Source organism: Daktulosphaira vitifoliae, unplaced genomic scaffold (genome assembly GCF_025091365.1).
Source record: "Daktulosphaira vitifoliae isolate Bord-2020 unplaced genomic scaffold, ASM2509136v1 Scaffold_1, whole genome shotgun sequence".
NCBI classification, from domain to species: domain Eukaryota; kingdom Metazoa; phylum Arthropoda; class Insecta; order Hemiptera; family Phylloxeridae; genus Daktulosphaira; species Daktulosphaira vitifoliae.
Window position 1 is genome coordinate 46,648,171 of NW_026099572.1, and position 24,501 is coordinate 46,672,671.

At 27.2% G+C, this 24,501-nt stretch overlaps 2 protein-coding genes across 2 annotated transcripts in view; both read right to left on the reverse strand.

Annotated features, from left to right (window-relative positions):
* Positions 1-22,815: 22,815 nt before the first annotated feature.
* LOC126904320 (uncharacterized) overlaps positions 22,816-24,501 on the reverse strand; it is a 53,405-nt gene continuing 51,719 nt past the window's right edge. Inside the window, exon 2 of the mRNA XM_050683293.1 lies at positions 22,816-22,960. The gene's annotated coding sequence lies outside the window, so the exon portion shown is untranslated. The remainder of the gene's footprint in view (positions 22,961-24,501) is intronic.
* The window catches only part of LOC126904311 (uncharacterized), a 25,646-nt gene continuing 23,960 nt past the window's right edge, over positions 22,816-24,501 (reverse strand). The window contains exon 2 of the mRNA XM_050683284.1: positions 22,816-23,932. Coding sequence (XP_050539241.1) covers positions 23,351-23,932 — 582 coding nt within the window. The 3' untranslated portion in view covers positions 22,816-23,350. The remainder of the gene's footprint in view (positions 23,933-24,501) is intronic.

Below are 24,501 nucleotides of genomic sequence, written 5' to 3' on the forward strand. Positions count from 1 at the left end.
TTTAATCTTGTTAGCATTACGTAATTAAAATCCTAATTATTGTATAAACTACTATACTATTATATATTATTATTATTATTGTTAATATTATGTAATAAAACTAAATATAAATTTTCAATAGCAGGCGACTCCAATGGGAGCGACCTCACAGGCTGCTAATGTTAAGTATTTTATATATGTATATTTTCTAAACTATTTACTTATTGTAAAATTTTTTTTTTACAGATCGTAAATTTCATAAATAAAATAAATAAAAAAATAAATAAATAATTGCATTTTATTTAATATTTTTGTAATTTGTATTTTGGAAAAATGTTATGAACTACTGTTTATATAGCTATATTATTGCTACCAACTAAGATATGTAGTTTACATATAGTATAATCTTGATCCGTGAAAATGATGAAATAGTTGATCTAGAAGAAGTTGATTTGCCTAGTGATTTAGAATTCAAAGTCAATACATATTATGTAATTTGTGACTCTATAATTAAAGAATTAACTACTAGAAAGTTGGCATATGATAATGTAATAACTAAGTACAGTTTCTATTTAAAACTTGATACAATGAAAATATCGGAAGTATATGTATCAGCTGAAAATTTAAACTTGATATACACAAAAGTGATTTAGATGAAACTTTTGTAAATGAGTATATCCATTTCCAAAGTCATCTACAAAATATAAAATATCATCCTAAAAGTATAATTGATATGAGTACCATGATGAAAAAACATGAGTTGGAGGATATTTTTCCATATGTAAGTATAGCATTACGTATGTTTCTTTGTACTCCAGCGACCAATTGTACCGTAGAGCGGTCATTTTCAACACTTAGACGTATAAAAACATATATATGGTCAAATATATCCACAGACAGACTAAATGCACTGGCAATTTTTAATATTGAATCTCAATTAACTCATCAGAATAATTATAGCGACATAATTGAAGAATTTGTCAATAATCAAGCAAGAAAAAAAATTCTTTAAAAAAAAGAAAATTTTATTTTTAATTATGTTATAATTTGTTAATTAAAAAAAGTATTAAATAATTCTCATTTATTAATTATTAAGTTGGATTTTTTGGATTTTAATATTAAAGAATCAATTATGAACGAAATGAATAGTGTTATATTATTATTATTATTTATTGTGATGATGAGGGAGGGGGTATAAATTATATGCCCGGGGGCGCCAAATTTTTTAATACGGGTCTGATGTCTAGGCTAAAAATTTCATCAATAAACATCTAGAGTATCAATGGTTAAGAAACCTCTTCCTTTGGGGAGGCCGCTACGGTTGGGTTGGGTTTATAAAGCGTTAAAAAAATATTATTTAAAAATAATGTTCTTATGTAATAAAGGCTAAAAAGAAAAAAAGAAAACAATAAGGAAAGGATAGTTAATAATAGTTATGTTGTTGATTTTGGCATAAAGAAATAAAAATAATATTCTCATGTGAAAAAGGCTAGATACCATAAATCACAAGTAAATTACTACGTATAATTAATTATTGTACTTTATCGAGGTCATAGTTCAAAAATAATAAGGTTAATTAAGTGTTAAATTGTAAAGATACAATTTTTTGTATGTTAAGCAAACCGAGTAGCATATGCATTTATACAACCTTGCTCCAGCCTTTTTCTTCAAGTGGTGCTAGCAAAAGAACGGAGGACTCGCTCTAAGGGTGTGTAACTGGATTAACGCTAGCAGCAGCAAGAACGTCTCAATCCCAAGACTTCTAAAATGTGTGTACACCATAAATTATTACAATATGATAGAATTGGTTACTGTTATGTTAATGACTTTGACTACTCATAAAACCTTTTATTATTTAAAAACGATTAATATTTTTTTAGTCATTAAATGTGTATATAAGGGTTAATAAAATTGACTCACCTTTCGATGTCTTTATTTAAAATCTTAAAAATAAATTATATTCAGGTAGGAAATAATTTGAAATATCAGGAGGCTAACGACAGTCGAAATTGTTTCATTTTCCACCGGGTTAAGCTAAATAGCTAAGTAACTAGCAAACTCTACATCTATGTTCCATATTGTGCTGCGTTATTCTGCTTTACTCAGTAAATATTGCACTACTGTGCTGATGTATTAAAAAGATGAGAATGGAAGATAAGAGAGAGAGTGCTACCTTAGCCTTTTTACTTTATATAGATGATACTGCCCATCACTTAATTTTTTTGGTAACTCGAATACTGTACTGCCTTTTTAGAATTTTTTATCACTATAATTTTATAATTTATTACATAGTAATCATGATTTAGATAACTATTCCATGAAAATATATATAATTAAATTACAAATCATTTTTATGCTATTAGTTTGGTACATAATACAATTTTTTTGACACTGTACTTTTCTTATAATTTACATTCAAATACTTTAAGAATTATTAAAACGTCATCCAAGTAACACTAACTTAATGGTTAACATTTCTTAAACATTTATAAATTTATATGACATTGTAACGTCACAAATTCGAAGGTGGACCGCTTATGATTTTTTGTTATGTCTACTTATTTATTTTATCGCGCGAAAGAACCTTTTTCTGACACAGCGGTGTCAACCACTCATTATTTTGCCTCTGACCGCTAGATAAGGCGATAAAAGAGAAATATAATTAAAATCGAATTGTTATCGTATTGATCCCTTCCAAAAAGACTGGCCGTTATCGTTTTGAAATTGCCGTTAGATCGGTGTTGACTCTTCTCTATTCTTTCTTCTGTCATTGACCGTGCTAGGGTGCACACATTTGTTGTTTTATTGACTTTTTTTTCAATGATGGAGTAGAGCCGCCAACGGCGAACGGCCAGGTCTTTTCGGCGAAGCATCCAGACCATCGGATGGGTCTCTTCGGAGACCGGGTATCGTTTTCTTTTTTATATTATATTTATGTAATGAGCTATATTTTATTAATTATTTTATTTCATTTTATTTTATTGTAAATTAACTTAATTTTGTTTATGTGTGGAGAGCACGTGTTTCCCTTTTCTTCTAGCCAACGCTAAGGAGCGAGTGTCCAGACCGCTCCTGGTGTTCTTCATTAATTTCCGATTAACATTAACGGATGTGTTCCAATACCGTCCGTGATGTTTGTAATATTATTTGTTTAAATATTTTATTTTATTTGTATTGCCTTTATTTGTAGACATGGTTTTTGATGCATTCGCATTTTTGTCCATGTTTAACTTAATTTTCTTTTTTTAACAATTAAATTAAATTTCCTTATTAATTTCAATTGTAATTATTATTATTATTATTATTATTTAATGCGCGAGTAACTTGATTACTCGCGTGTATTTCATTCCTATTCCTTAATCTAGACACGGGCTACGGTATGTTTTACATATCAACCACATACAACTTTGATTGTCATAATTGTGTTCTATAAACCACGAGGCATTATAGTAATTTATACATATAACGACATATTAACTTAGATTATACTTTTAATTAACTTAAAATTAAATTCCACCTATGGTCCGGTAATCATATCTGATAGGTGTGACACCTCGCCTAGGTGGTGGCGACCCTTGCTACTCTAGCTAGTCGTTATGCAAGTGGCAAACCACGTTGTTGTTACAGGCCAAAATATAAAAAGCCCGCTTGCNTACAGGCCGAATTACTAATCTAAAAGCCCGCTTGCAACATCAATAAAACTTTAATTTTCATACTAATACCTTCAATAGTTATACTATCAGAGAAGAGACATCATTAAGCTTTAATTGAATCACTTAAATAATGTATTCATCATAAAACTTAAAATTTAGCGGAAATACAATTTATTATATTGAGAGAAATAAATAAAAAGTTCATAAATTAATATTAACTACTTTATGGATTATTAATTAATTAGAAAATAAAGACAAAATTGTCATCTTACTTTACGCCTGGGGAAATTTTTTGAAAAAAAAACAATTTGATATACCTTAGCTTAATTTAGATTATGCTTAAAAAATATGATATATTTGAATTTTCCAATTAATGAGAAGTCACCTACAGTCTATTTAAGAAATTTAGATGCTTTGTAAACATTTTTAATTGGTCTACAGAGTATTTAAAAAAAAAATTTAATTTACAAAATTTGTAAATGTTTATATATTATTTATTTGTATATACTTTTATATATAGAAATTAAATATACAAGGAACAATAAAAATACAGCTTTCCATTCTCATTTTTATTCAATTATCTTATTATTATTTCATTTAATTTGTATGTAATATTTTAAATTAAAAAAAACTTAATTCCAGAGAGTGAGAATCTTGGATAGAGCGTCACAAATTTTGTATATTCTAAAATTATCGAAAGAACTAATAGTAATAGGAAAAATATGTTTTTATATTCAGAGAAGGGTAGTGTGTTTTTGAAAGCTAGGATCTTAATAAATTGTTAAATGTGATTGGCTTGACTTAATTGAGAATCTGTATAAATCCTTATTTTAAATCTGTAAAATAATTAAGTTTTATCGCCTAGTTAACTGTTTATTTTTTGTTTTAGAGAAGAGAACCCTGCTTTATGGATCTTGTAAATTCATAATATGTGACATACATGTATAAAACATAATATCATATTATATGTTAATGTTATCAGTGATAACATAATATTATAACAGATTTTTAATCAAGAATTAAAAAATAATAATAAAAAAAAATATTTAAAATATATGTAAATGTAAACAATTTATTTAAATTAAAATAATTTACATAATATTATATTATATTAATATATAAAAGAAGGTGCTCGGATTCTTACTTTTAATAATAATATCTAAGTATTACATTAGTTATTAGATTTAAAAATATATGGATTACATCAAATTTTAAATAATAGTTTTTTTTTAGATCATAAAGGAAGGAAAAATCAATAAAGTAATTCAGATAATATGTCTTTTACCACCTATATGTTAAATCCAAAATTTACGCAAAACATGTTAACACCTTCCTTAACTTTGTTTTGAAATTCTGGGTGATACGGATTTAAAAAAAATTTCATATTACATACATTTTCATATTCTTTTAAACCATTAAAATAATTGCTTAAGATATCTTCATACGCATATCCAGTAATAATTTTGGTCTTGAAATTTATAGGTGTGTTAACAATTGTAGATAAATTATCAAACGTGCTATTTATAAATTTAAAACTTTTTTTAGATTCTTCTTTGTGTTTATTTTCTTTAAAATTTTTGGTCAATTCTTCAGTAAATTCTAATAAAATATTGAGAGCTTTGTGTACAGAATTCTGATATTTACATTTAAAATATTCTAGAGCATTAGCAGTACAAATTATTAATGGTTTAAACATAATTATAGTATTGATTAATTTTTCAAATTTGGTTACTTTATTCTCGTCATCTGGGAGCTTTTTATATTCACTTGACATCATTCTATAAGAACAATGTAAATGAATTAGCATATTTTCGTAAACTTTACTTAATATTAATGAAGCAAGATGCGTATTAATGATAGAAGAATCTTCAAATACTGTATTGACTGGTACTTCACTACCGTTTGACAATGTAATGTTAACATTAGTTATAGATTTCCATCCTTCAGATGTAATAAATCCCTTATTAAACCCATTTGGACCTATGGTCTACAACTATGGGGAAATGCTAAAAAATCTAATATAAATGGTATTCAGGCATTTCAAAATATTTCTTTAAGAAAATTAACTAACTCCCCTCTATACGTATCAAATTATACCCTCCATTTTGATCTAAAAATTAAAACTGTTAAAGAAGAAGCAATAACATATAATAAAAGATTCCACACTCGACTAGCCTCACACTCCAATCCCCTAATAAAAGGTTTTTCAACTAATGCTATTCCTGGTATTCCTCCGAGACGATTAAAGCGCAACTGGTGTAGAGATCTATTAACTGAATTTTAGTTTAAAAAAAAATAATCACTTAAAAGTGTCATCAATGGGTGGCTCCTTTTATCAAGTATTTCTTGTTATATTTATTTTAGCTAATACTCTTATTGTACCTATAGGGAACAGATTGTGTATATATTAATAAAAGGAAAAAAAAAGTTATCTAGCCCTTCCATACAAAATTTCCAAAGTAATATTGTTATTATTATATGTATGTATCTTAAAATCATTAACAAAAAAAATCATAGACTCAAACTATCAATTAGAGTTAATTGCCTAATACATTATAATCATAAAACAATTACTCTCTATCATGTAATAATTAGTCGCTCGTCAAAAGAGACAACATAGAAAATATAACATTTTTAGTAATTGATTAATTGATAAATATAATTCGATATTCACAAAACATTAAAATTGATAATTTAAAAAAAAAAATTCTTTGTAATTTTAGTGTGTCTAGTTTGAATAGTTTTTATTTTGTCAAATCCCTTAGATCTTTTCATATAAAATTTCTAATTGCGCCACTGTCATAAATTATCACAGGCGTTTTAATCGAAATTTTTAAAAAATATTTAAAATAGATATAGCTATAAACAATTTATTTAAATCAACATATTATTCACAATATTTCTACTTACTTAAAGTTTTTTTTTAATAATTAAATCTAACAATTGTAAGTGTGTTTTTAAATAAAAAATACATTAATTAGTTACATTAGATTAAAAAAATATATGCATTACTTACTATTTTAAACATTAGTTTTTAAATAACAAAGTAAGAAAAAACAAATATTATGTATTTTACCACCTATTTATCAAATCCAAAATGTACACAAAATATCTTAACACCTTCCTGAACTTTTTTTTGAAATTCTGGTTTAGACGGATTAAAAAAAAATTTTAAATGACATATATCTTCATATTCCATTAGTTCTTCAAAAAAACCAGATAAGTATTCTTCATTTCCATATCCAATAACAGCATAGGTATCCATATTAATGGGTGTATTAACAATTTCGTACAAATGTGCAAATGTGCTATTTATAAAGTCATAACATATTACTGATTCATCTGTGAATTTTTTTTCTTTGGCAATTATAGTCAGTTTTTCAGTAAATTCTAATATGTTTGTGAGAGCTTCGTGTACAGTGTTCTGATAATGACCTTTTAGATATTCTAGTGCTTTAGCCGTACAACTCATTAATGGTTTGAACTTAATAAGCGTATCGATTAATTTTTTAAATTTATCATTTTTAATCTCATCATCTGCGAGTTCTTTATACTCTTTTGACATCCATCTATAAGAACGATATAAATCACATAGCATATTTTTGTAAATATTACTTAATATCAATGATGCAAGATGCTTATCAATTTTTAAAAGTTTATTTTTAAATAGTGTATTGACTGGTACTTTCTGACTGTTTGGCAATAAAAAGTCCATAGTAATTATAGATGTCCATCCTTCAGATTTAATAATTCTATTAAATTCAGCATCTTCATTATCTGTTGATGTCTCAAGATGACGAGAACTGCTAGTAAGACATATTAGTACAAAAAAGAATATTAATCGTGTAAGCAACATAATAAATAATTGTTACTGAACAAAAAAAATAACTTGTATAAGTCTTTTGCCATTGTTTCGTTGAATTTATATAGTCTATTAACAAATATTATTGAATACATGAAAACTCGTACAAATGTGTATTTATATTATAATAATATTTATTAGTTATTATTAATGATATTTTTATATTATAATTTATTCGTATTTATATAGGTCATGAAAATATTTTTGTGTTAAAAAAATTTTATTTATTATTACAAAGCACAAAAATAGAAATATATTGATCGAATAAAACTTTTTCTAATTTTTAATCTTCTTTTCCTTTTTCCTCACCTTAAACCCAACTACTTGGGGTCAGTCATTCTTATCCTAAATTTCCACTTGACACGACCTACCACATCAGCTGTCATTATATCGCAATTAATACCATCCCTCCATATCATTTTTGGTCTTCCTCTACCTCTTCTTCCTTCAACATTCATTTCTATAGCTATTCTTACAGCTTCCGATTATTCTCTCCTCATTACATGACCAAACTATCTTAGTCTATTTTCTCTCATCTTATCCACGATTTACGCTACACCTATACTCCCTCTTATATGCTTGTTCCTATCTATTTCGTATCCTATCTTCTCTAGTCACCCCACTCATCCATCTAAGCATTCTCATCTCTACTTTAAATATCGGCATCACTATATTATTCCTCTATTCATTTGAAATGTTCCCTACTAATAAGATTTTATTTGAAAGTTCCTTCAACTACTTTATGCGAACACCGCCTAATATATTCCATACTTCTACTGGCACTTCATCTAGTCCCACTGCTTTATTCTTTTTCATTGTTGCCTCCCATATCTCTTTCTCACTAATTAAATCTACCAGTCCCTCATTCCACGAGATATCCTCTAATGTCTCTTTTGAGTACTCCTCATTCAGTAATTTTTCAAAATACTCTTTCCACCTTTTTTTCACATCATCATCACTCGAAAGTACCTTATTATCAACACTTTTTATACACCTTATATAATGATAATCGTTAGACCTTTTTTCTTTTACTTTTGCAAGTCTATAGATTTCTTTCTCACCTTCCTTTGTTCCTAGCCTATCATACATCTCATCTGGTGATCATAAATTCAATCATGACACAATAAATTATTACAAAACATTCTATAATGCTCATTTTTCTAAAATACAGAAAATATAATCCATAACTTTTCTAATATAGTCTCCTTCGATTCCTTGCCGAGGGACTCTGATAATTCAGATTTTCCATATATTAATGCCTTACTTAACTAATTACAAACTAATTAACTAAGTGAATATTTAAAAACCGTAATAAAAAAAAATTAATATTACAAAGCTATACTGTACATACTACAGTATACAGTGTAATTTATAATTAAAATATTACTGCTCATTTTTGCTAACTAATGATTATTTTTATAAAAATATGTGTATTGATTTTTTTTTTAAATAATATAAAATTTATTAAAGAAAAATTTATTTCTAAGGAATAATTTTTGAGGTAACTTTTGAGAGTTAAATAGAAATTATAATATAGTCTGTTGTCCTTAAACCAGGAAGTAAAATATTTTAATCTCAGATAAAAAAAAACCCAGCAAAGGGGGGTCGCGGCACAGTGGTGACGTGGCATAGTTGGATCAAGTATAATGATATCCGACAGTGATTAAAATCACTATCAAAAATAAACGCTTCGATGCAAATCTTTAGATAGTGTTTAATTTTAAAAAAANCACTCATCCATCTAAGCATTCTCATCTCTACTTTAAATATCGGCATCACTATATTATTCCTCTATTCATTTGAAATGTTCCCTACTAATAAGATTTTATTTGAAAGTTCCTTCAACTACTTTATGCGAACACCGCCTAATATATTCCATACTTCTACTGGCACTTCATCTAGTCCCACTGCTTTATTCTTTTTCATTATTGCCTCCCATATCTCTTTCTCACTAATTAAATCTACCAGTCCCTCATTCCACGAGATATCCTCTAATGTCTCTTTTGAGTACTCCTCATTCAGTAATTTTTCAAAATACTCTTTCCACCTTTTTTTCACATCATCATCACTCGAAAGTACCTTATTATCAACACTTTTTATACACCTTATATAATGATAATCGTTAGACCTTTTTTCTTTTACTTTTGCAAGTCTATAGATTTCTTTCTCACCTTCCTTTGTTCCTAGCCTATCATACATCTCATCTGGTGATCATAAATTCAATCATGACACAATAAATTATTACAAAACATTCTATAATGCTCATTTTTCTAAAATACAGAAAATATAATCCATAACTTTTCTAATATAGTCTCCTTCGATTCCTTGCCGAGGGACTCTGATAATTCAGATTTTCCATATATTAATGCCTTACTTAACTAATTACAAACTAATTAACTAAGTGAATATTTAAAAACCGTAATAAAAAAAAATTAATATTACAAAGCTATACTGTACATACTACAGTATACAGTGTAATTTATAATTAAAATATTACTGCTCATTTTTGCTAACTAATGATTATTTTTATAAAAATATGTGTATTGATTTTTTTTTTAAATAATATAAAATTTATTAAAGAAAAATTTATTTCTAAGGAATAATTTTTGAGGTAACTTTTGAGAGTTAAATAGAAATTATAATATAGTCTGTTGTCCTTAAACCAGGAAGTAAAATATTTTAATCTCAGATAAAAAAAAACCCAGCAAAGGGGGGTCGCGGCACAGTGGTGACGTGGCATAGTTGGATCAAGTATAATGATATCCGACAGTGATTAAAATCACTATCAAAAATAAACGCTTCGATGCAAATCTTTAGATAGTGTTTAATTTTAAAAAAATTGGTGTTTTATTCCAAAAGCTACTTGATCTGCTGGTTCCTTATTAATATCTCGATTAAGATAAAGTATGTCGAATGAAAAAGGGTTTATTAAAAAATATTATTTCTCATAAAAAAATTGTGTGGATCCATAAACTTTTCAATAAGTTATAGCATTATAAAGTTAAATATAATATAAATAATAAAATCGAGAATTTTCACACGAAAATAGCATTCGGTAGCCATTTTCGCCGTGAAGACAAGTCCAGAGGTCAAATTTTTTTTTTTCAAATTAAAGTATATTACATAAGCTTTAATTTAAGATATATATTAAAGTGTCAGTATTTCCGGAACATTTTCAAAAGTTAAGTTGAAAAAGTTCTACTTTCTATATGCATTTTTATGTTTTGTATCCCCCCTGTATTAAGGGAAATAATCGGATTAAAAAAAAAAGTATGTCGAATGAAAGATCTATATAAATACTACTTCTCAAAAATAGCATTCGGTAGCCGTTTTCACCATGAAGACAAGTCCAAAGGTCAAATTTTTTTTTTTTAAATTAAAGTACATTACATTAGCTTCAATTTATGATATATATAAAAGTGTCAGACCTTCCGGAACATTTTTAAAGTTAAGTTGAAAAAGTTAATTTTTTTTAAAAAAGTTGTCATTTTAAATCCCCCCCTGTGGGCAGTTAAAGGATCAGATATAACAAAAAAATATACCAAATGAAAGGTAATGATATTATGCATCTATATAAAAAAGAATTATATTGATATGTTTATTTTTGAAAAAGTTACGGCACTTTTTAGTAAAAAAAATTGAAAAAATTTCGAAAATTAGCGATTTTTAAATTTGTAATTTTTTTGGAGGTTTCCCCCATTTACGGGGAACGAGGGAAATTTTTTCAATTTTGAAGGGTAATGTCTTCGACTAGATACAATTTGTGATCTTTTAACGTATCGTTGAAAGAAATCCGTTCGGTGAGAGCTGAGAATAAGTGGTAACAGACACAAAAAAAAAAACCCAGCACAGAGGGGTCGCGGCACAGTGGTGACGTGGCATAGTTGGATCAAGTAAATTGATATCTGACAGTGATTAAAATCTCTATCATAAAATATGCTTCGATGCAAATCTGTAGATGGTGTTTAATTTTAAAAAATTGATGGACTATTCCAAAAGCTATATGATCTCCTACTTCCTTATTTATATCCTGATTACTAGTTTTATGATTTATAAGTGTAATATATGAATAAATATATTTATAATATATAAATATTTAAAGGGAAATGGTTTTATTTAAGAAAAAAAGTATGTTGAATGAAAGAGTTATATAAATAGTATTTATCATAAAAAAAATTGTATTGATCCATTCATTTTTTAAAAAGTTATAGCATTATAAAGTTAAAAATATAAAAAAGAATTTTTTTACAAAAATCGTATTTTTTTTATTAAGTTTAATGTCTGTTTTCACCATGAAGATAAAATAAAGTCCGAAATTTTTTTTTACCATTATAAAGTATATTACATTAGCTTTAATTTAAGATATATATAAAAGTATCAGGCCTTCCGGAACACTTTCAAAAGTTAAGTTGAAAAAGTTCTACTTTATATATGGAATTTTTATATTTTAAGCCCGCCATGTATAGGGAAATGGTCTGATTTAAAAAAGAAGTATGTCCAATGTATATAAATACTACTTCTCATGAAAAAATTGTATTGATCCATACATTTTTAAAAAGTTATACTTTTTAAAGTAAAAAATGTAAATTATAAAATCGAGAATTTTCACACAAAAATAGCATTCGATAGCCATTTTCACCACAAAGTTAAGTCCAGAGGTCAAATTTTTTTCTATAATAAAGTACATTACATTAGCTTTAATTTAAGATATATGTTAAAGTGTCAGTATTTCCGGAACATTTTCAAAAATCAAGTTGAAAAAGTTAATTTTTTGTGAAAAAGTTGTCTTTTTAAATTCCCCTGTGGGCAGATAAAGGGTCAAATTTACAAAAAAAATATATCAAATGATAGGTAAAGACATCAAACATCTATATAAAAAGAAAATTATATTGATATGTTCATTTTTGAAAAAGTTACGGCACATTTTAGTAAAAAGAATTGAAAAAATTTCGAAAATTAGCGATTTTTAAATTTATAATTTTTTTGGAGGTTTCCCCCATTTACAGGGAACGAAGGAAATTTTTTCAATTTTGAAGGGTTATGTCTTCGACTAGATACAATTTGTGATCTTTTGACGTATCGTTGAAAGAAATCCGTTCGGTGAGAGCTGAGAAAAAGTGGTAACAGACACAAAAAAAAAAAANCATCCCTAATCGATTTATCATTTTCTATTAGATTAGTTAAAATAAACAGTTGTAATTAATAGAGGGAAGTCCAGGGGGTCTGGACCCCATACACTGATATTTATACATTATATAATATGTAGAGCTAAAATCGAATTGGTAAATCAAGAACATTTTATTCTTTAGAATCCATACCCCAGAAAAATGTTAAATATAAGCCATATTTAGTTAATACTTTCTTATTATCTTTATAATATATATATTTATTGTAATAAAGACATCATATATATATAAACAGTATAGTGCCCTATTAACAGATAACCATAATCTACAAAAAAGTGTCAATTGGGGGTTACTTATAGTGTGATATAATTAATATCTTCAGACCACAACCTGGTTGACCCGTCCTAGTATTATTGGTGACAGCCAGAACTCGATGTTTACTGTTTTAGCAACTAATGAAGGGATCCCTTATAATTGGGTAGAGTCTTAACCTCCTACCACGTAATACCAACTCATTTGCTATGGAAAGGAGGCATAGGGCTTCAACTGTGTCCCCTCAGTACACTGCCCGGCTACTTAGGGTTAGATACATTGCTAAGGTAACTTTGTTAGATATCCAGCTCAATAATATTTGTATAATACAGTCATCCTCATTTGAAGGGAATTTTTGGGGTATATTATATGATTTTTAATTATTTTTATGAACAGTACTGTGCTTACTATCAGTGACGTCCTGGGGCAATCATATATTTGCACACCTATTAAATATTTTTTTAATTAAAATTCATTTAATGTAAAATAAATTTATTCATATTTTTTGACTCCTTAGAGTACTTTCCCCCCGATTACTATGGCCCTATTTATGAACATACCTATTACATAAAAAAAAATGGTTTATGGTAAACACTCTTCTACGACTTTTATGCCTCTCAACATTTTTAGATGAATCAGGCTCTCTAATAATTTAAATAGTTTTAAAGCTTTTTATAGTTTGAATGATCAGTCACCTTATTAAAAGGGAATTTTGGAGGTAAATTATAAAAAATAATTTTTAAATTATATTTATGAACATAAATTTAACAAAATGTATTTTTAACTAATCGAGAAAAAACTAAAATAATTGTTTAATATCAATAAAACTAGCAAGCATTTTAAGTGTGTGATTAATAGGAAATATAACATAGCTAAATTACACTATTCATATTTTCATTTTTATTCTGACAGAAAATAATGACAAATGAGTAATAATAATAATTTTAATACAAATTATCTTAAATAGAAACAGATCAAACAGTGACGGCATATCTTTAAATAAGAGTTTCTCAAGAATAAACAGTCATAAAATATAGATGCTTACACATCTATTAATTATACATCCCTTTATGATAAATTATACTTTAAAAATACATTTATTAAAGTTTTGTATGGGTCTAAATGTTTTTCAATTTCAAAATAAATTTTATGAACAAACTGAGGACACAGTAATGGGAAACCTGCTACAATCATTGTTAGCAGAACTTTTTATGTATAGATTTGAAACAAATTTAAAACACACTTATGGTGATTTACCAAAAAATTGGGTTAGATATTAGATGATATTTTTGCTGTAATAAACAAAGATTTTAATACGTAGGTCTTCATACAACATTTAAATGCTTTTTACCCACCAATTAAATTCACATAAGACGTTAAGAGAATATTGCCTTTTTTGGATTTATTAGTTAAAAGAGTAGAAAGGGAAATAAATTTTGAAATTTATCGGAAAACACACACACATATTCAGGTACATTGCAAACAATTCGAACCACAGCTGTCCACACAAATTACCAGCTTTTAATAGTATGTTTTACAGATTAGTTAATATTCCGATGAATAAAATAGATTATGATAAAGAACTAGGGATTATAAGAAAAATAATTAGAGTATAACTAAAACGCCATTTCAAAATTAGTCCTTACACAAAAGTGGAAAAAGAAAGAAGGGCAGCTGGTACACTCATTAACGTGGAGGAACAAAAATTAATTAGATAAACTGTTTTATATTACCCGGGCATCTCAAATAGACTAGTTATCATATTTAAGAATTTTGGTATTAATTTAAACCATTTAAAAGATTAATTTAAGAGATTTATTAGGTAACCCTAAGTTAAAGTAGAAAAAGGGAGAAATCAGGCATTTATAAACTACAATGTGAAAGCTGTAATAAATGGTACGTAAACAAACAAAAAGAAATACATGGGTCACGTTTAAAGAACACTTAAAAAACATTAAAAATCAAGAAGTTGATAAATCTCCGATGGCTGAATATTTATTGACACATCACTCCATCACAATCATAAAACTAATTAAAAACCAAAATAATTACGGCTTAAATGCATTTTACCACCCCATCGAGTTTTTTCAATTTTTTTTTTTAATTGGTTCAGCTTTTTATACTGACTAAGAATATATAAAAAAAATTTGTCGGCAAAGTCCAGTTTAAAAGTTATGAGCTATCAAAGTTTTCAACCATCATTGACAAATTTTGTTATATACTTCTGTTCTTTTTGTTTTTTTGTATTAATTCATTTGAAAAAGTATTCTCGATGATTTGGTAATCGAATTTTATTTATTTAATTATACTAAACAAAATATTTATATGTGTGTAGGTACTTAAATAAAGAATTTACGTCGCGCTGCTCAATTCAAACTGTTGCTGAAATGGTATTGCTGATACTTTTTATACATACAGTATCAGTTTCAATTCTAGCTATTATAAAATTTTTTGCATTATTTAAATTATGATAATACGTTTTTATATTTGACAGTTGGTAACAAAGATCATGATGCACTGTTTCAGTAACATTGAAAAATAAACGATGTAATCTCTTTTATAATCTTAGTAGTTTACCAATAGATTACAGCTTAATTCTTTTTCTATTTAAGTTATTTTTTCTCACTATGAACCGAAGGATGTATGATGGAAATTTGTACAAATGTCATTGTGGTTTAAACGTAAATATTCGGGATAAACCTAATAGTTATTTAGAATCGAGTAACACGCAATTTGTCTTGTGTCATAAAGATTATACTGATCCAACGCGTTGTTGATACTTTAAATACATGACCGAAGATTATCACAACTGTAATTGTCATAACCAAGCATCATTATGCATTACTAGTTCAGGAACTAATAAGGACAGACCGTATTACTGCTGTGCAAAACCGCGCACGAACCCACAAAGGTGCAATTATTTTAAATGGTATCAAGATGAATACTGAAATTTCAATATCTAATATAATAGTATTTTTTTTTGTTTTCAACAAGTGTTAATTGATATACATAATATACAGTATAAACTTTTATTTTATTGAATTAACAATTCTAAGTAAAACACCACATCGTGGTCTTTTTTTTTTTGAACTTGAATTAATTGAGTTTATAATAAAGAAATAATATTTCGTAATTTTAATGTGCGTAGTTTTGAAAAAAAAAATTTGAAAAATCCTTATTTTTAAAGTTAATTTTGGTTTTAGGATTTTTAGAATGAGGATATTATGTAATAATTACGTCATTATAGTTTTACAATAGTATCATGAGAAAAAATCCCAAAAATTAACAAAAAAAAAAAAATTTTTGAGCTATTTTTAGTTTTTGACGTTTCAACTTTAAAAAGCTATAACTTTTGAACCAATTTTTTCAAACACTTTTGAAAAAAGCATTGAAAACACGTTTTAAATAAAAAAATTTTTTAAAAAACTCGATGGGGTGGTAAAATGCATTTGTTTTATAATTACAAATAATTTAATATGTGATGGTGTCACGTTACCATTATTGTGAGAATTATTTTAATAAAATACAGACAGCACATCCGCTTCCTGAGACTGATGAATTAACAAATAATATTTATTGCCAAATTGGCAATAGTTCTAATTATTATAAAAACCCAAAAGACCTGACCATCGTGGTCAGTTGACTCCAGTGCCTTGTGTCATTCATCAGTCTCAGTACTCGGTTGTCGCTGTCCGGCTTACTGTTTAAAGTAAAGTCTTTGTTTATTCCTTTTTAAANTTGATTAAAGTAAAGTCTTTGTTTGTTCTTTTTAAACCTATCTACTCTTTTCCACAACATTTCAGAGTACTTGTGTCTTGCACTTCGTCTGCACCTTATACTCGGCTACCCTGTACCCTCTCTTTGAAGTACTTATGTCTTACACTTGTGTGAACCTCGTACTTCATTATCCTCTCCTAATAACTAAAGTACTTGAGCCTTGCACTTCGTTATAATTCTTATCTGGTACGCCCAGTATTTGTGTTTTGCACTTCGTCTGCACCTCATACCTAGATGTTACCTTATTCCCTTCTTATAACAACAGCCCTTCGACACCCAAAGCTAACCCGGAGTGTCGGTCGAGCACGGTGACTGCTGTACGACAACACGCACGTGAATACCTAGACAACAGGCACCACATCCTCATCTTCATCTTCGTACACATTACATATTTACACCCCACCTCTCCTTTTCATTTTATTGTGTTACCACAAATATAAGGGAGACGATAAAAATTTTAAACAAATAAGAACAATTTAAATAATTGGGATCTTGGTTCACTGAAAAATTCATTATTAAACGTGTGTAGACTGGCAATTATGATAATATTACTCAGTGATACGTTACTAGATGTTAAGATCACTCAAGGTATATAATAGGATTTTTTTTCGGTTGGGGTGTCATTATATGTTTAGCATTGATAATAATAACATTGTTTAAATAATATTGCAATAATATTAGCCACAAGTGATCAATTTTTATTATATTATGTATTATAAATTTGTTTATTACAATTTCATCAGCCTAAGTATTTAGTTGCGCCCATGGTGATGGCGATAGAAAAACAATATTGTTCCTTTATTCTTTTTTTAATGCTTTATCATTTTTCTATTATTGCTGTTTAATAAACGATGATCTCCCATATTTTCCTAAAATAACTTTCCAGCAAAATTTTAATAATAATAACAATTAAAAGTACTAATTATAGTTCATTTATAGTTCTCCTATAGTCGATTTAAAAAAATTTATAGCTATTAAGATCATTATAAAATATATATTGTATATTTCATACACATCTTATAAACTGAAAATTATGTGAGGTTGTATTACAACTAAGGAATAATACATTTATGATATTTTTAGTATAATCTGACTAGATTTATTGTGTTGTTTATGTGTTACACAAAATTTGAAACAAAATTTAATATTTTGCATATAGTCAAAATCGTATTGTTTTATTAACGAAAAACAATTTTTTTTGGTTAAATAATTACAATAAATAATTTTACACATAAATCTAATATGAAAAATATGAATAAAAACAAGTAGTTAATAATTTTTATACTTCTTGCATGGTTATTGAAAAAAAAAATGATACATTCTCGAAAATTAAAATCATTATTAATTAAGAATTCTTAATAAAATAAAAATAATATTAAATATTATTTGATTTGAAAAAATTATACATTTTATTACAAAGAAAACTACGTATATTGTAAAAATTTTTCTCAGCTACGCGATAAAAACATTCTAATTTAAACGTTTCACCCCATAAGCTGATGATAATTATTGAGTTATTCTACTCCCCGTTATTGTTGGTTTTCGCATAAACTGGCCGTCATGCACCAACCCACGACAAAAAATTAAAAAAACGCCAGATAATTGGCTACAAGTGAGTGTAAAGTAACAAGTACGACACGCACACTAATACATAGCAACGATTATTCCGCTACAAACTGGACTTCTGTGTGTGTAGTAAGATACTCGGATCATTGACACATGTAACTTATAAGCAAACTGAATATAAATCTAGATTATAACATTTTATTTTTACTAAATTTAATTACTATAATACATATTTATTCCTGTATTATACTAATAAATCATAAAACTTGTATACGGATATAATTAAGGATATAAGAGTTGATGTTGTTTAAACAATTCCTTCTGAAAATTAAACACTATCTTTATTTATCAGTATAAAAGAATATTTTATAATAGTGATTTTAATCACTGTCAGATGTCATCTATACTTATCCCAACTATGTCGCAACTACATTGTGCTGGGATTTTAAGCGTTGATATCATAGCAACATGTTTTTAATTAAGAGTGTATCATACACGCTTTCCACCTTAAAGATGCCTTGACTATTGGTCATTAATGCCTTTCATTGATGAAAAAGTTAACAATTGTTAACTTATTTCATTATTTATTTTTTGTAGCTTGGTGAAAATGACAATCATTACCAGTATTTTATTTAGTAGTAACACTGAATATTTGAATTGTTATTCTGAAAATTACATACTATTTGATATTATTGGTAACATTGTTTGTAATAATATTTTTAACATAAATAAGTAAAATATCATTTTTTTTTCGAAATTATATAGAAGTTACACCCACCACGTTTTACTATCATTACTAACTTTTTATGCAGCATGTATTTTATGTTACTGTTTTAGATAATTTTTAGAGTTTTGGACTAAATTAAATGCATATTTTTTTTATGATTTTGTAAGATGCATATTTAAATGTTTTTTTAATAAATCACGGCTTTATTATTTAGATGAATATTGTTGTCATTTTACAAAACTGTCAACAAAATATATGTATTATTAATCGAGAAAATATTATGCATTATAGCCAAATGTACTAAGCATTTTAATTGTATTATTAATAATTTAACTTAATATACAGCTAAAATATGGATTATATTTTATTTTATTTTAAAAATCTTTATAATGCCTCTCTTTCATAATTTAACAATAGTTTCTAATAAAATAATCTTTTCAAGTTACATTATTCATAATTTATTTTTGATTTCAATAGACAATAATTGCAAATGTACAAAAACAATAAATTAAATAAAATAATATGATAAATAGAAATAGAGCAAACAGTGACGGGATATCTTAGAATAAGAGTTTCTCAAGAACAAACATTGAAAAAAATGTACATGCTTACTTAAGAAACATCTTCGTATGATTAATAATATGCCTACAGAGTGATTATCTGTTATAAAATAATTTTTATATTCATCCCTTATACCTTTATAAGGGTATGAACTTTATTTTTCAAATGGAATCATACATAATTTACATGCTTATTTAATACATTATGATTTAATTAAGAAAATAACTGGTTGTCAACAACTATTGGATCAGTATTTCAGAAGTTATTAACATTTTAAAGTATTGACTGGAAAATAAAAGTGGGTTCCTATCATTCTAGTCATTTTACTGCAGCACTTTTCCTCCAATAGCTTAGATATAAATAAAAGTATCTTCTGAAATACTGATGAAAGCTGTTATCGACCATTAATTTTTTTAAATCGTTATCTAATTGTTTAATAAATACGTTAGTGAATTATGTATTGACACGGTACCGTGTTTCCCTCAGACGCACATCGCGTTATCAACCTAAATGAAAGTGTATGTTTGTTTGTCTATACGACGCCTTGAGTCGCGGGTTCTAATCCCGTACCGTGCCTTTTTTTCACATGATTTCCGGTACACTTTCTATAACCGGCCGTCAATCCCCGGCGGCCGTGTTAGTATATTGAAGCTTAAAAAAAATTAATTTGACACAACTATATGTTATCCTTTATACCTTTAAGGGGCTTTTTTGTGTGTCTTATACATTGGCGGGGCAAACTTTTAATTTAGTAAATTTGAATAAAGAATATACCTTTTTTTAAGATAATTAGGTATACGTAGATAATAGCTGTATTAATCGGTAATATGTTAATTCTTTAAAATTTTTATTAATTATAAGATGAAAAATTATAATCGTTTAATACTTTTATACATTGACTGATAACTGATGTGATAAACATAATTCGTTTGTTGTTTTTTTGGGTAAGCATAGATTAGAAACAATAACGACATATTGTCGATTCCATTTAATTTATATGTAAAATGTCGTTTCGCATTTGAAACCACCTGGCACAAGATGGTGTTCACCGCTGAGGAAAATTTACATCAGCCTCATTTTACCAAGTATTCACGACTCTCCCCCACCAATCAATCTTAATAATCCAGTATAGCAACTGAATCAAAAAAAAGTTTGCCTCTCGGACCTCATCGGTTTGTGCGTAATCAGTCGTGTAACGTGTCATTTTAGACCTTTGGTTACGGCACTAACTACTGTGTTATATCTCGCTGTGTTTGTGCAGCGCCAATTAGGCACTACATTATGTTATCTATTTCGTCCTATTATCTTTTATGGTTCAAGATTACAAATTGCGTTAATTATAAAAATAAATTATAATATTTTGAAAGATATTTGATATTGATAGAGGCTCGAAATAAATAAATTATTATAAGGTAAATTGCAGGTGAGATTGTGCCTCACTTGCCTCACCTGACGAGCCGACACTGGTCTTATATCATTAAAGAAATTGTAATCATATTTTCTAAGTAGTCGATTTGTTTACATTGTTATCAAGAGTCACCCTAAAAATCTTACCAATATTCACTTATAATTCTAAGTTTTTATAGTTCATTAAAAACTTAATTTGACGCAAATCTAGAACACTCCAGAAGACTGCAAAAAATGTTAAGTCTCTATTACTATTATAAACTGAACTTATAAGAAGTATTTCAAATTCTTTAAAGTATTCAGTCGAAAATTTAAGCATAGAATGAATCTTTTTTTTTTTTTTTGAGGGATGAAAGGCCTTTTCAAAACAAATTTATTTGTAATTTACTTACCACAAAAATATCTGAATCTCAGTCATGTTTCTGTGGTGTGACACAGCCCGTAATAGCGCACTATTCATTTACAGAGAACTAGCACGTTATCCAGTCGTGATTATCAGCTGTTCACCGTCGCACTCATTAGTGATAACACTAGTTTGTCCTGTCCGGCGGTCGGTAGATAGGACAGGTCAGGGGAGTGAAGCACCGCGAGACACGTCGGCGACTATGTAATCAGTTCATCTGTGACTTACATCCACCGCACGTGCCGTCAAAAATATTAGATATAATGACTTTATATCGAACTTTAATATTGTCAACCCGTGTTTTTAATTATTTAAGTTTTATGGACATTGTTAAAGGTGTAATAAATTGAGTCCACAATTATTTCAATCATCGTGATACATTTAAATTATTATTAACAACTTTTATACCATATCAGGTGTTATGTTTGTTTGTACCGTTACAACTAAAGAATATCACGGCTACAACATTAACTATTATACGTATTTTACAAATGTTATCATTTGCTTATCGAAATAACATTATTAGCAACCAGGGCCGGGCCAAGGGCCTGGCAAAGTGGGCGCCTGCCAGGGGCTCAAAATTTGATGAAGTCATTAAATTAGATTTTAAAAATCAAAACCAAAATATTATAATAATTTAAAAACTATTATTGGATGAAAATACGACGTTACCGAAATGATACTATAAAGTGTGAACTACCTAGTATTAAACAAGTATAATGTATAATAATGTCCATATTAATTATATACGTAGCCCGTAAGTATAATTTATAATTGTGAGGAAAAAGTGATATAAATTATTTCGCTTTAACTCATAGTCGCCGGGTAATAAACAAATTTAAAAATACAATTTGCGGGCGACAATAATACANAATACAATTTACGGGCGACAATAATACAGGATAATAAAATATGATTACATTGTATTAATTATTTTATGGTGGGGGGCGCAAAATTTTCATTTTGCCAGAAGCGCCACTATTGATCGGCCCGGCCCTGTTAGCAACTGATGTTAAAATACATTAATTGTAAATATAACCTGCGCCTAAGTGTGTTAATACACAAAGAATATGGCTAGTTTTTTTTATAAAATAATAGGCGTAAGATTATTAAATTTTTTAGGGTTTCAAAAGTTAATTTCTCTTATCATTGAAAATAGTTTAAGTAACATACGAATTTGTAGATGTTTTTAAATTGGGAAGTAATAGCTTTGATTATGGCTCTTTTTAATGCATGAATTAGGTGAGCAAGTACCCCAAGTAATATTCTTGATTCTATTCCAAATAGTCTCTAAAACCTAATAGTCAGTCGCTTGTCATTGAAGGCAACATAGAAAATATATATTTTTTAGTTATTAATTAATTGATAAACACTATTAAATATTTACAAAAATAATTATATTAATTATTTTTCAACAAGAAATTTTTAATGCATTTCATATGTCTAGTTTGATTAGGTTTTATTTTGTAAAATTTATTTTACAATTGACTAATTTTTAAAACATTAATATAACAGAAATCTTGCATTAGTCGTTACATTAAATTATAAATCAGTGACACAACCAAAGAGAAGTTTCCGGGTCCGGACCTCATGGACATAAAGTCGTAATAGTGGGGAGTTGTGGAAGGTTGAATTTTCCCCCTACTCTACGTTCTAAAAGTTATCTGGACTCCCCATACAAAATTTCTAATTGCTCCACTGTCAAAAATAATAAGAGGCGTTTGTAATTGAGAGTTAAAAAAAAATAATAATAAAAATATTTAAAATAAACGTCTCTGAAAAACAATTTATATACATTATTATAATTTATATAATATAATATTACATTAATATATAAAAGAAAATACTTAGAATTTTACTTCTAATAATTGAATCTTAGTAATATTTTAGATTACAAATACATTAGATATTACAGTTTAAAGAATGTTTTTTTTTTTTGAGTATAAAGTAAAGAAAACCAGATATTTATTTTACTACCTAATCTTTAAATCCAAAATTTACGCAAAACATGGTAACACCTTCTTCAACTTTATCTTGAAATGATGGGTGATACGGATTAAATGATAATATGTCAACACATTTTTTTTCAAGTTTGTTTATTTCTTCAATATACTTGTCGATGAAATTTTCTGGTTTAGGTGAAACAATGGCGTCGAATTTCTGTATTACAGGTGTGTTAACAATATCAAAATATTTTACAAAAATATTATTCATTGATTCATAACTTCTTTCTTTTTTGTCAATTATTTTTATCTCTTCTATAATATCTAGTGATTTATTAAGATTATTGAGAACTTTATTCTTATCATCACAATTTAAATATTTTAATGCTCTAGCCATACAACTTATTAATGGTTCAAACTGAAGAATAGCTGCGACTAATTTTAAATAATGTTGAAGTTTAAATGCGTCATTTGGCTGATGATTATATCCAAATGTCATCCATCTAAAATTACAATTGAAATAACCTACTAGTTTTTCATAAACTTTACTTAATATCAATGCAGCATCTTTCTTAACAATAATAGGATTATCTTCAAATCCTTTATTGACTGATATCTTACTACCATATGGAGATTGAAAGTAAACACTAGTTATTTTTTTCCATCCATCAGATCTAATAATTCTATTAAATTCAGCATCATAATCTTCAATGTATGTTGTTTTAAATTTATTAGAACTGTTAGTAAGACATATTAGTACAAAAAAATGTATTAATCGTGTAGGCAACATAATAAATAATTGTTACTAAACAAAAAAAATTACTTGTATATATTTTATACCATTATTTCATTGAATTTATATAGTCTACATTTATGAGTATTATTATTGATGTATATTTTTACATTATAATTTATTAGTATTTGTTTAGGCCATGAAAATATGTTTGTGTTTAAAGAAGTTTATTTGTCCGTTACACAGCATAAAAATAAAATGATATAAATCGAATTTTTTATTAACTTCTAACCCCAACTCGAAATTAAAAATGTATTTTTTGTGAAATATTTTTGTATGCTTCATGACAGGANATAAGTGAAAATTTTTGTGTTTCATGTCACGACTGAATGTACCACACGCACAAGGTTAAGTTAATTAATGACAGAAATAGTTATTACAAAACATTTAAT